This window comes from Thunnus thynnus, chromosome 11, assembly GCF_963924715.1.
Source record: "Thunnus thynnus chromosome 11, fThuThy2.1, whole genome shotgun sequence".
Classification (NCBI taxonomy): domain Eukaryota; kingdom Metazoa; phylum Chordata; class Actinopteri; order Scombriformes; family Scombridae; genus Thunnus; species Thunnus thynnus.
Genome location: NC_089527.1, coordinates 26,067,990 through 26,081,975, shown reverse-complemented (window position 1 = coordinate 26,081,975; position 13,986 = coordinate 26,067,990). Strand labels below are relative to the sequence as shown.

At 42.6% G+C, this 13,986-nt stretch overlaps 1 protein-coding gene across 6 annotated transcripts in view; it reads right to left on the bottom strand.

Moving 5' to 3' along the window:
- The window catches only part of dgkh (diacylglycerol kinase, eta), a 53,898-nt gene extending 40,376 nt beyond the window's left edge, over window positions 1-13,522 (bottom strand). For 2 of the 6 annotated variants that reach the window (XM_067604152.1, XM_067604149.1), the window contains exons 1-2: window positions 11,695-12,235; window positions 2,150-2,260 (exon numbers count right to left, since the gene is read on the bottom strand). In XM_067604152.1, coding sequence (XP_067460253.1) covers window positions 2,150-2,260; window positions 11,695-12,210 — 627 coding nt within the window. In that variant the 5' untranslated portion in view covers window positions 12,211-12,235. Of the gene's footprint in view, window positions 1-1,518; window positions 1,678-2,149; window positions 2,261-11,694; window positions 12,240-13,095 lie in introns of those variants that run through there. The other 4 variants (XM_067604153.1, XM_067604154.1, XM_067604150.1 and 1 more) reach the window with 4 other exon arrangements.
- Between the last annotated feature and the right edge of the window lie 464 nt (window positions 13,523-13,986).

The following is a 13,986-nucleotide window of genomic DNA, read 5'->3' as shown; positions in this document are numbered from 1 at the left end:
AGAGGGCTTCTGCAGCTGTCAGAGGGAATGCCCAGTTAACGATGCTTTCCCTAAGCCTGGCTGGAGAGGGACACCAGCCAACGCTTACTGTGTGTGTGTGTGTGTGTGTATGTGTGTGTGCCCATGCGCATATGTGTGTGTGGTGGGAGCATGTGTCTCGGCATTTCCACATATGCCTACAAGTGTGTGTGAATGTGTGTATGGAGTGTCTGCCAAGAGGGCCTAAGTATGAATGGCATGCCAACACAAATACTGCCCCCTTGTTACAGCACTCTTGGCTACTATACCATTGCATCACGTGTGTGTGCTATATGTGTGTGATTGCTTTCGTTCTTTTGAACCACTCCTCCTCCATCGCTCACTCACCACACCACCATTCCAACACACACACACACACACAAACTTGAGTACATGTGGGCACAACTGTCTTGAGGGAAGCTGTAATGAAAGCCGACAGTGAATGGTGGACAAAGACAAGCGTCCAGACCCTCTGTTACCCATAGATCCAGAGCTTAGCTCAGCGGCTGCATCTCAGCAACCTCAACAAGCCTCCTTTCTACTACCTACACATCTCTCCTCCTCTCTCTCTCCTTTCACCCTTTCTTTCTTTTAACACCGGACCGTGTGGTTATTGCATGCTGTTATGTTGTAAATTACTATCTTTAACTGTTTTGTGTCCTTAAATCAGGACAAAGAGGAGAAGAGAGCAGCTACTAGGACAAAGTGCAATGCTGAGATGTAGCCTCCGTGATGGATCAATGAGGAGGTCAGGCTTCTTAAGCACAGGGCAGCACAGCCAGCCAGGCCACCTTGGAGACACCAGAGTGGATGGACAAGTGAGGAATGGGAACTTATACTGTATGTATATAAAGAGAAGCTAACGTCACTTTCTGGCCAGGACAGAATTACACTTGTAATGTTCCAATTATACAGTAAATGACTAATCCTTACCATAACACACAACCAAGACTACAAAGTATAAATGTCTCTTAGTTTATTTATTTTTTTCTTATACTTCCAGCGTGGCCATATAGAGACAGTAAGCTGCAGGAAGGACAGGCAAGACACAGTGTAAAACAATGAAAGCCACAAGCCTCACTGAGGAAAATAAGATAAATTGATGCAGAGATGACCTTACAGTCACAGTGACACATGTGTTTTGCTGCCCAACCTGGGATTATACTTATATAATATGTAATGCATTCATGTCATATGGTAATAAATAAGTTCTGGACTTATTTAGTAGAGGCGGTGAACAAAAGCTAACCTCCTCTACTGAGAAGCACTTGTCAATGGAAAGCATGGACTTTGTTGAAAGAGCTTCATTTCCTTTACCTTTAATGATGAATCATAATTTGAAACCATGAGATTTAGATTCAGATTAGAGGACACTGAACCTGTCGTGACTCAGTAGCACCTTATGGCATGAATGCAGCACTAACATGTACAGGTGAGTGGGTAAGGGGCGAATGGTTGGGCTGTTGTGGTGGTCTGGCCCCCTGGCTGTGCTGTGCTGACCCGGATTCTCACTAGGCCTTCCTCAGATCCGCTGGCACCCAGAGGTGGGGGGGAGCGCTGTGCGCCCGTCCAGCACACGGACAGAACTCGCCAGCACACGCGACTCCTGGACACTCTGCGCAGCGCCCGCTCCTGCCAGCGTGCCAGGGCACTGCCAGACTAGTGCGTGTGCAGACACACACACACGCACACGCACACACACACACACAGACGTTACAGACCAGGGAGGTTAGAAGCAAAGGGTAAAGAGATGTCAACAACAGTGAGAAGTTCAAAGGTAGTAAAAGAGATGTACATAAAAAGAAACAGAGGTGAAAGTAAAGCCTTTGTTGAAGGGAAAAGAAATTAAGATGATGGTAAATCAATTTAACTGATTAAGGACATAAAAATAAAGTATATAAATATCAAACTAGATTTGATGGGTTAGTAAAATCAGTATATGAAAGTATCAGGCTTTAAGAGTGAGCTGCTGTGCAGAAGATGGATTGTCTCTAGACACTAAAGCAATTCATTTGTGGGATTACAGGGCAGAAATTGAGGATCATGGCAGTTTGGCAACTTGAGCTTTTCCATCTAAATCAGTTTATAGACTTTAACCTGGCATACACTGCGATACACTCTGTAGGCGTACCTTGGCATCTTTGGCGTAGTAGAGAGTTCGGCCTCTCAGTTTGAAGTAGCGCTTTTTCCACCTCTGGAACGAGCTGGTCTGTTTCAGCAACAATCCTTCCTTTATACTCGTCTGGAGGGAGAAAACAAAAATAAAAAAATAAAAAAAACAGTTTTATGGAGCCTCATATCAGTGAAAGGTTCCGTCATAAAATAACACAAAGCTTCAATCTCCAGCTCATACGCTGCATCTCGCCCTCAGATGCAGAACACCCTCTTGTATTTATCTACAGGAAACTGTCAAGATAAAAAGTGTGCGCTGTTTATGCGTGTGTGAATCTGAGCACCAATTTTATGCATGGGAGACAAGGAATTGGCCAAAAAGTGGAGAAGAAAGGAAACCCATTACACACACACACACAACCCCTCATTTCTCTGAAGAGCTATAAACACATTGCTCTCACTCAACCCCATCCTTTGAGCCAGAGAAAAAAGAACGAGGGATGTAGAAGGAGAGAAAGAAAGAAAAGTGAAAGAAGGAAAAAAAAAGAAAAAAGGGCAGGGACGACATCTCATTGACTGCTTGTGCTGCCTTTTGGCCATCTGCTGATCTTAAAGAAACTCAGCTAAACACACAGATATGTCTTCCGATGTACAAGTTTGAGAAGCTTAAAAGAAACTCACATCACCGCATTCTTACTCCACACACCGGGAACATTTCATTGTGGTTTCGAGAGCACGGCAACATGAGGAGGTGGAGAGGAAAAAAGTGGTATACCATAGGGTGAGAGACAGGGATGATAAGGCTAAGATGGAACAGATGGGAGGGTGAAAATGGATTGGAACATTTAAGAAACTCCACGATGGAAAGATAGAAAGACAGCGAGAAATTAGATCTTCCTGTCTCCTATAGAACCAGTGTGTGTGTGCATGTGTGTGTGTGTGTGTGTGTGTGTGTGTGTGTCACATCAAATCAAACCATCTCTCCGTGTGCCACACAGTACACACACACTCATCATCATTATGACCGCCATCATCTTGTACACATTAACACACACAAACGCGGAGTGGACATACAGAGCAAATACAGTGAGACATGGAACAGTGGACATGGAAAAGATAAAACACACACTAACGCACACAGATGGAAATGCTGTGTGGACGAACATCATTCACTCTGGGCACACGGAGGTGAGGTGGGGCACACACACACACACACACACACACACACACACACACACACACACACACACACACACACACACATACACACACATGCAGAGGCTATTTATAGCAAAGGAAGGCTGCTCTCTAAGGGGAGAATTACAAACAGAGACAGAGGCCTGAAGCTGACATCCTGCCCACCAGCTGTGTCAACTTAAACACAGAAAACACTGCTGTAGACTACAGGCTCACTGTGGATACACACACACACACACACACACACATACACTGGCATGTTGCACTGGATGAAGGAGGCACATATAAAACCATAATGGGAGATCATTATATTGTTATATATGATCAAGAGAGCTGTATTTGTTGGGACTGAGAGGAGTGGTTCATTCAGTTTACCTCTAGTGGTGTCAAGACATTCAGACATGGCAGATTTACTTTTAGGCTATTTGTCAAGGTTTTAGACAACAGTTAGCCAAATGAATGGATTAGTTGATATATTTGATAATTGATTAATCATTTTAGTCATGTATTAAGCAAAAATGCCAAACATTTTCTGGTTCCAGCTTCTACAATGTGAGGATTTGCTGATTTCTTTTGTTATATGTGAAACTAAATATCTTTACATTTTGGACTGTTGGTTGAGTGTCACAAGGAAGTTGAAGGCATCACTTCGGGCTCTGGGAAATGGTCATGGGAATTTTTCACTATTTCCTGTGAGTGATTAATCAAGAAAACAATTAACAGAAGAATCAAACTTGTTGGTCACAGCTCTAGTCTACATATTTCTATTTCTTCTGCAAATAGTTGTTCCTAAGAAACCTGTTCACACTGAGATCTGAGTCTTGACATTGTTTCTAAAGAGACATGTTGCAGTGAATATTTCTTTACATCTCATTGTTCAGTGCTGTGAGCAACAACTGAATTTACTGATCCATCCGTTGGGGCAGTGGTGAAACTCTCAGGGTCAGACCTCAAATCTGAAACCAAAATGAAAGCAAAATCTATCTGCGTGGCTACCACTAAATCTAAGTACGGAATGTGTTATTTTAGCAACAAAGCTGAAAAACAGCACTCCAGCGAAGCACTTTCACAAAGTTGGGGGATTTACGAGAGATATATTTTTTGAAAAACAAAAAAAAAAGCCCAAACAAAAGCCACAGAGACTGAAGTATCCTGACTTGTAGTCTCCAGTATGAGTCAAGCACCAAAAACACTGCGTCCTACACTTTCCACTGTGCAACTTGATAGCACCTTTCATTAGATCCTTCCACACTGGTAAATGCTCACATCTTTCAAACTCTATTACCCTAGTTTGAAGCTCAGGCAATATGTTGAAAATGTGTAGTTTCCAAGCCCATGTCAGGGTTTCACAAGTGATGTCACTTCAGTAATTTTATCAGATTTTAGAGAGCTCTGTCCACAACAAGAGAAAATGTTATACAGGAACTGTTGTAACAGTCTGAGTGGTACTCCCAGTTACCAGTATTTTTAAAAGTGACATACAGATGGGTCCTGGAGGGGATTTAAAAGTAATTCAAAAGTAAGGACTTGTTTAAACTCACTATAACTGAAGGAATTACAAGTTAAAAGGCCAGTATGAACACAAATCTTCTTGTAAAGTTCCGTGGTGTTGTCTGTTTGTCAGAAAAGATGACAGCGGGGACGAAAACACAACAGGAAGAGGACACTCTGAAACAGCTGTCTACCTATGTTAATTCCCTACTTCCCCTTCCATAAGTACGACTGAATTCCTGCGGTGGATTAAGGTGAAATACCTCAATGCTGACTTCCCTATAAGGCCTTAGCTGCTCGACTTCGACTACGATCAAAGTGGGACTGAAACACGGGTATGGCAGATGAAGTCATCTCCTCATTTAGAGTCCTTGGGCTACCGAAGAATCCTGAAGGTGAAGAGGTGCATTCAGCAGTTTCTCATTGGAACAGGATCTCGTTTTGAGGAAACACAAGCGAAGTGTTGTTCATGGCTTTTCCTCGCAATACCACTCTTGACATGCAAACTCCTGCACACTCATGTAAGCATACACACATGATAGGCTACCCAATCAGCTACTTGGACGGCTAATCCAGCCAGAAGAGGGAGAGCTCATTGATGACTGAGAAGCTTAATGAACATCTCATGACTGATTGAGACAAACACACAGAGATACACAGAGTGGCAAACAGTGCTGTGTACTAAGCTGGAGAGCTGAGTCATTACACGGCACCATATGAGCAGTATTAGTATACTAACAACCACATAGTCTTAATATATATTCCTATCTTCACCATCTATAGTGTGCAGTGTTGGCTTCGGTGCAATCTGTTGAGTTTGACTGAATCTTGAGCAAACTCCTCACAACTTTGTTTGGAAGGACAACTACTACATCTTAAAGCAGTCAAGCTTTCATAGAAGTTTTGTCTTGCATTTAAATGTCAGACCAGAAAACTTTCAGACTCAAAGTCAAAAAGTGGAACTTTAATTATCTCTGCCCAGCCGGAGCAGCAGAAGTGACTTTGCTCTAGTAGTTGGATGTTCTATTTTCTATTTTGTCCCTCCTTGGCCTCCATAGTTCCTTTCCTTGTCTTCATCTCCTTCCTGTTGCCAAGTAGGCCAGAAGTGATCTATAAATAGTCCTGCTGCTTGCCTCTGTGCACGGCTCCTCTCTTCTGCTAAATTGTGAGACAGAGAGCAAGTCCTGTGCCAGAGAGGAATGAGTAACCTGAGCGCCATGTAGCACCCACACTCTGACTGGCCACCGACAGGGTGACACACACAGACTCTGAACAGCACACACACGCACACACACACACACGCTTATACAATGGACAAAGGCACAGGCAGTTCAAATGAATCCAGCAGCTGTGGTTGGTGGATAAGAGCAAGAGCTCCCTGAAAGGCTAAATGAAGTGAGCGGAGCAGGCCTACGTCCTGCCTTTGACGATACCCAGACAAACAGTCAGTCAAACAGCTTACTCACATAGCTGGTTCATGCAGGACCTGACCATCTATGAACCTAAGCTTGGCCTAACCAGAGTCAACAATAGACTCCTTTTACTGATGGTATAGCCCCTCTCTCTTACCTTAAAGCTCTAGAGCACTGTGTTCTAAAACGATTACTAGTCCCTTTAGGGGACTCACTTAGGTTACTATCTAATTAATCTTATTAAAAAAAGCTTGACTTTCCTCCTCTTTCTCCAGATAGTGTAATTGTTTTCAAAGTGTTTTAATGCAAAGAGCAAAGGTTAAATATTCTTAAAATGGCAAGCATACGAGACGTACAGGGTTGCTGATACCAGTCCTAAACACATCAACGTCACCTTCCGAGGCTTTTACTCCAGAGTCTTCTTAGAGTGACAGTTTCTAATTCTGTTGCTCCAGATCAGAGCTTCAGAAACAGGGAAGTGAAGACGCCAATGTACTTGAACAAAAGTGCTTGTCAGATGGTCGAACGGCGTTTCATACCCCCTCCCCCTACACCTTTCCAATGTCGGAACTGGGGAGGCTGCGTCCGACAATTTCTGTAACTTTCTGAAATCAACAATTTGACATTCGCGCTCACTTCACTCAGTGATCGACCAGGTGTGTGGAGGGGAGAGAGTAAACAGGATTTGAAACTTACACAACAATTTCTGGCACTTTTTGTGCATATAAACCAGTGTAACGCTATGAATGCCTACAAGGAGAGAGGCCTCCAGTGACACCGCTGCTGAGGGAATGTGCGTGTGTGAGTCTTTCTTTCACTAGGCCTCAGAGAAAGATCTCATCTCTGATCTCTTTCTGTGTCCTGCCAATATTGCGAGTTCTTTTTAAAACAGAGTCTTGCAGGAGTCTTGGATAACACACACATACGCATGTTTTTGCACCTATATAAACACACATTCATGCACACATTCACAGTACACAAAGAAGGACATCTCAGCCCGACCGAAGACAACCTAACCCTGTCTGAATATTTAAACTCATGACCAATAAGACTAAACTGCTTCAGCTGTAATTGGTCAGCCCATAAAGAAGACTGCTTACTTATCTGTCCTTCGTTTTAGCAGATGCTGACTGGCTGCTGAGAGAAAACTACTGTCTGAGGAATCATTCCTTGCAGTTAGGCTCTGTTATACCTCCATTACCGACTCATTTGTCATTCCTGAGTAAGACTGCAGTGCCTGTGGAGCCAGAACAATCGAGTCTTTTAGAGACCAGCGCTGAATTTCTCCATTTCTGACTTTTCTCTCTCCATTCCTTCCTCAGTTCCTCCACCATCTCCTGTAGCTGTCTTCACATATTGTCCTCTCTGTTGGGTGTAATTGTAACTCTCTACCCTTCCTCCTCCTACTCCCACCACATGCTAAAGTTTCACCATGGTGATGGGAAAATTACAATCCAGTAGCTGGGAAGGGGTAATTCCCTTGTCTGTGATCTCCTTTGTGCAACCGGACCACATATATGGGTAGTTATACATGTGTCAAGTGGGTACAGGGGATGTTAAGTGATGATGTTGAGGCCAGCAATTTACACACAATTACTTCAATTAGATTCAGCTACAGCTTTGGACAACTTCACATTGCTTCAGTGCTACATTGGATTATGGTACATAATGTACAGTTACTATTTCTGTAAGTGAGAGCATGAGATACAGACCAACTGGCACATTAATAGGTGAGACCATTTCAACACAATTAGAAGTGGGGATTCCTTTATCTAGAGAATTATCTCGTGTAAAGCTATCATCATCACATCATTAAAATTTAAATGTAACTTTTAACTATAAAGGTGAGTGGCAAAATCACAAAAAACGCAACACTTGGAGGAAGCTTTAGGTACATGTTCTCCCATTTATGCTGGCCCATTTGGGAGCCCTGCATATGGATATTTTAACAAAGAGCAAATTAATGTAAATAGACAAAAATCAATGAGTGGATATCCACCAACTCTGTCCAGATCTAATCCTAATTGTATTTATCCTAAAGGTCTAAAGATTACTTCCCAAAAGAATTAAATCTCAGTGTGCCTCCTTTTCCCAACATATGGAAACACTGAAGATGAATATTCTCTATAACGCCTCATCCCAAACTCCGCCTAACTCCATTTTCTATCTGATCTGGATTATTCTATGTCAGGTTTGTGGAGCAATCCCAGTCCCCTTTACAGCAGCAGCAGCTGCAGCTGCAGCAGGCTCTGGCATGCCATTAGCTCTGCTTTCAATCACACAGCTACAGTATTAGTCACAATTTTATAAGCTCTCTTCAGCTGCAACAGAACACCCTGAAAAGAAAGAGAGGTGGGCTGGGAGTGGAGATGACAGGACACAAGAGAGGCTAGACTATGAAAAAAACTCACAATTTTGAGAAATATGTAGTCTGACTCCACCAGATATGTTTTGTGTTTATTGCAATTAACTAGTTTAATGGCTACAAATGCATTAACAACAATATAAGTAGCTGCTTTCACTACATAAGAAAGGAAGAGAACATTAATGCCCATATGATGGAGTATCAAATTCCCTCAATGTGCGGTCAAATCCCATTACTTTATGGCTGACAGGAGAGCTCTCAGAACAGCAGGCAGGGAAAAATGATACCCAACACTTCATCACTGCAGCAGCAGACCGTTCAACAACAACAACAACAACTATTCACAGCTGCCAATATATTGATTTTCCATGATGGGTTTATAAGTGGCTATCAGAAATAGTTGACATCAAGAGGATAAACGGAGCAGTTAGCTACAAATGGAAGTAATCACTCAGTTGCCTCATGTAATGTATCTGCCAGAGTCAAGACAATCAATGCAATCAATACCCATGTTAACAAATGACAGAGTTTCAAGATCTAATTTTCTTACATTTGTTTTTTTTTTTTTTTTGCAAAGAAGATATTTCAAGAATTTGATGAGATGTTGTGAAATCATCGTCTCAGCTCATAAAGTAGCATCCCTAATTCTGCTCAATTTCAAGATAATTATCCATACAGACATTTACAACAACCAGCCCCCATTGGCAGTTTTTATTTAGTTTCTTCCATGGAAAAAAAAAGCTTTTTTAAAGGTTCCGTGCTTTATTAAATTAGTTGTTAAGTTGAACATCTGCAAAACAATCTGCGGATTTGCATGCTTGTCCTTGTCTGTTTTGATTTACTGATGTTTTTCTAGTAATTCAACCAAAATCTAAACCAAATGAAAACACAGAGAGGACATATCTGAGAGGATAGTGGATGAAACCTACTGTGGCATATGTGCCCCTTCAACCAAACCAGCTGTCTTACAGGCAGCATTGCCATGGAGTCAGCCAATAAGGGACGAAAGATGTGGTTGTCTGTGGCAACCAAAGAACCAGAGAGATAGTGGACGAAGAGGGATGGACATAGACAATGTGATGGGCAAGTGTACACATGCATGTGCACCAACACGCATGCACACACAGTCCAGAGCTGAGCAAACAACCCAGTGGAACAACACTCAGTGAGTCAGTGCCTGCATGATCCATTAGTAACTCTCAGCATGCACACACACACACACTCACAGAGAGAAAACCCACTGACCCACACGACAACAACTCGGAGACCTTTGTTAGCACAATGTCAACATGCTAAGCACACCGATACAATTACAGTATATGCTTTAAACCATTGTTATAGCAGGAAGAACTGACTCTCTAGTGTGACATGTAGCCTGCCGTATATAGCACGGCAGAACAGATTGGGTTAACTGTATCTGGGCTCTCTGCCTGCCAATGCAATTAACATCCCCTCAGTGTGCATTACTGAAGTCATTGTGTACATCATGACTCACATCAACTTGACTTTCACCCACTTTTAAAACTCCTGCTTCAACTTCAGAGGCAACAGGTGAGTGAGGAGTAACTGTGTGCATGGAAAAATCCACTTATGATGAACAGTCCTTCAGGAAATCTCAACAAACATCAGCTGATGAGGGACAGTCATCAGCTGGATCTGTGTTTACACTTATACTGTCTATTTTTATCACCCTTTGGACTGGGTGTTGATTGAGTGCAACATAATCGTGTTGTAATTACTAGTTAACAGACAGTAAATAAATCTATCACAAGTTTGATAAATTGTTTATTATGTATCAAATTAAAGATCTAAACATGTGTCAGTTTCAGCTTTTCAAATCCTCAGATGTGAAGATTTGCTTGCTTTTTTTGACTGCTGATCGGACAAAATGTGCAATTAATTTTTTTTTTTAAGTCATACATTTTTGACATTTTCTAGACACTCAATTAAAAAGTTGCTAATTAATTAAATGAATATAATGTTTGTTGCAGCCCTGCAACATGTCCTCCAGGTAGCACCACACTCACCGGTGGGTGAATTTGCATAAGAAAGGTATGGAGAGACATTCCTGTGCCCCGCATCTTTAAATACATCCCAATGCTGAATAATGTAGGTGGGGTGGAGTGGAGCAGTCAATAATTAAGTGGATTCATTGGTGTGGGAGGACAGCACTCATTTACAGTGTAAAAGATAAGAGGGCCAGGAAAGCTAAGGTGTCAGAGGAAAGAATTAGCACAGCATCCACTTACTTACTAGTAAAACACAGCGGTGCAGCGATGGTTATTTTATTTGTGGAACCCAGTTTATTTTCTAAGCTGATATCCCCTGTATAAAGCAAGTAAATTACATCTTGTCATGTCTAAAATGACATTACAATTAAGTTATATAAAAACAAAATCAAATTGGGATTATTGTGATGGAGAGAATGAAATTTAAGACAAAACAATGTTGTGTGTTGCAGGAAATAATGAATGAAAACTGATACAAACACCTGTTGAACTAAAACACTGTTAGTTTGATCACAGATACACACAAATAAAATAAATAAATTGAGGTGCACCTTTAGCTCAAAGCTCAACAGATTTCTGCAAATTGTGTGAAATGATTTTCATACAATTTCAAACTTGTGCAGAAGAGTTTTGTTTTTATGTAGCTCCGAGCAACAGGTAAAAATATAATAGATTCGCGGGAAACATACCAGTCTGCAAGAGCCCTGAATTCATAGTCTTGTGCTGCATATAGACATTCAGTGCAAAGCCAGTGTGCTTCACTGGTACTTTGGATAAATAACATCCGGACCTATAACGGTCCATAATGCCCACAACACGCATCTCTTTTAAATTACCAGGCCAGCAGGCAGGTCAGATTGCAGGTTAGATACAAATCAGCAGTTTGAGGCTGCTTTAGTGAATCAATGCCTTGCTCAGAGACACCTCAGTAGCCCACTCAGCCCACTGATAATCAAGTCGAAAGAGTGTCCTCATCAACAAGCCATCCAGCTACCCGACAGTCTAATACCAGTCAACACATGAACAACATCTAACCGTCAAAATCAAGATATCCAAGTCACACAAAGACAAAGAGACAGGGGTGTCTTACCTTGCTCCTGATCTGCCCTGAGGTGGACACTTTCCGGATGAGTTTCTGGGGGCCTTCCTGCTCTGCTTCGCTGTCAGAGGACTCGTCCGCAGCGCCGGAGCCGGCGACAGCACCCACCACATGGGCATGGATCCCCGCCGCGGACGCCGGTCCTTTCTCCGGCTCCTGTCGAGGGGAGGGATAAAACCAGTCGGGGTTAGCCTTCGCCCGGTCCGCCGCTCCCTTCCTCTCCTGGAGGCGAGAGCTGCACAGCGGCTGGGAAGCGTCTCTCCTCGCTGTCATCTCACACTCTCTATGATAAAGACGGCTGCGTTTTCTGGAGTATGTGTGGGCTGGTAAACGCATAGGGGATGTAGCATGTCGCGGCACAGTGGGGATGGGCTCCACAGCGTATAAAACCCCCCTCCCCAGTCCCTGCTTGGCTGATGGATATGGCTCCAGCCTGCACTGCCAGTCCAGACTGAGGCTAGAGACCGCCTCATCCACTCCGCAAACCGGTGGACATGTCCGTGGCATGGCAGACCCTAGCGGCTGTTTCACACAAGCACCTCCAATCGGTGCCACAAAAGTAAAAAAATAAGCCCAACCAAACTACTCTGGTCTCTGTTTTAGTCAAACCCGAACTTCTAGACAACAACCACTAGAATTAATATTACAATAAATCATTAAAGCTGCACTCTTAAAGGTCTCCAATTGAGTGGTTATAAGAACATAATGAAATATTGGGCACAATGGTTGTAATCCACAAAAAGGTTACATTACTACCTAGTCATAACCTATTCCCATGTACACTGTAGGCTAGTGATAGGCCTATAATATATGGTAGCCTATATGTACGTGCATATAGAAATATTAGGAATACAAGGTGCTGTGCAGGGCAAGACGGTTGGCTTGTTGGATTTTGTTTCACCAAAAACATGAAAAATGTTATTTCGACAAGATTTCCTTCCAGTCCTAATATGAACTGAACGAGAAGAAGAGAAGAGAAGAGAAGAGAAGAGAAGAGAAGAGAAGAGAAGAGAAGAGAAGAGAAGTACTCTCTCATGTGAGAATAAATGCAACCACGAAGAAGACTATTGTCCACAACATTTAAGAAAACGGAAGAGGCTAATTTAGACTTATTAATGTATCATACTTAAACATTGTCAGTGCCTTTGGGCTTGTTTTTAGAAGAAGAAAAACATAACTCAAAAAATGTAAGAGGACCCACCATGAAACCTTGACGGCAGTCTTTATAAATCACGGCAAACGCTTACATAGTCTATATGATAGGAAATAACAGGCTATAGAAGATGAAACGCCGCCAAAGTGAGAGAGACAAGATCAGTATAAACTCGCAATGAGCACGAGAAACGAAGTGATTAAAAAAAAAGAAAGTCTCCTGTGTAGAATTTTACTAACCAGTTCCTCCCAGGCAGGGCTGCGGGTGTAATGGTAGACATCCTCCATAGTCCCAGACCTCTCTGTCCGCTCCGGGGAGAAAAGAAACGAGTCGGGGTAAGGTGGAGGAACTCGCTCGCTGCCCTCACACCACTCATACGCGCATTGAACAGAAGTGATTTAACTCGCCGTGTCCTCCCTCCACTTCCACCGCTCTCCTCCTGCTCTTCTCGCCCCGTTTTACGACGCTTTAACGGCGCTCCACGTGATAAATGTCAAACGCGCGTGGCTCGGCACGGTTTGTCACGGTGCGACGGGAGGGCACGCGCACAACTCCAGCGTGTGTGTTGGCTATATGTATGCATATATATGTATGTGCACGTGCGCGTGAGGAATGTGTGTATGTGTGTGTTTAATGTAAATGACGTCATTCATCTTGGTATTCAGGGGCGGATTTAATTTGGGTGCCCCCGACAAACTCAGGGTGCCTCCCTGCCTGGTCCCTTATCTCCACCCTTTGTCTAGTTGAGGATGTATTGCTAGTGGTAGAACAGGTACTAAAAACCTTTACTAAAGTGAAACTATTAATTTCACACAATACTCAAGATCCCTACATCCAAATTTGTGCATTAAGTAAAAATATTAGCAGTAATTTGTAGGCCTGGAGCTCATTTCAACAGCTTTATATACTGCTGCAGCCTATAGTTTAATCTACAATGATTCATCATAATGTGTTTGTTGATCATATGTTTTTCCTATGTAAAATCTGAATCTCTGAAGTAACTAACACACTGTTTGATGAATGTAGTAGAATGATTAGTACAATGTTTCCATTTGAAATAGAAGAGACTGAATCCCTCCAAGTGCAAGAAGTGGAATGGAGTGGTAATATAGTGGCAAATAAAGTACAAG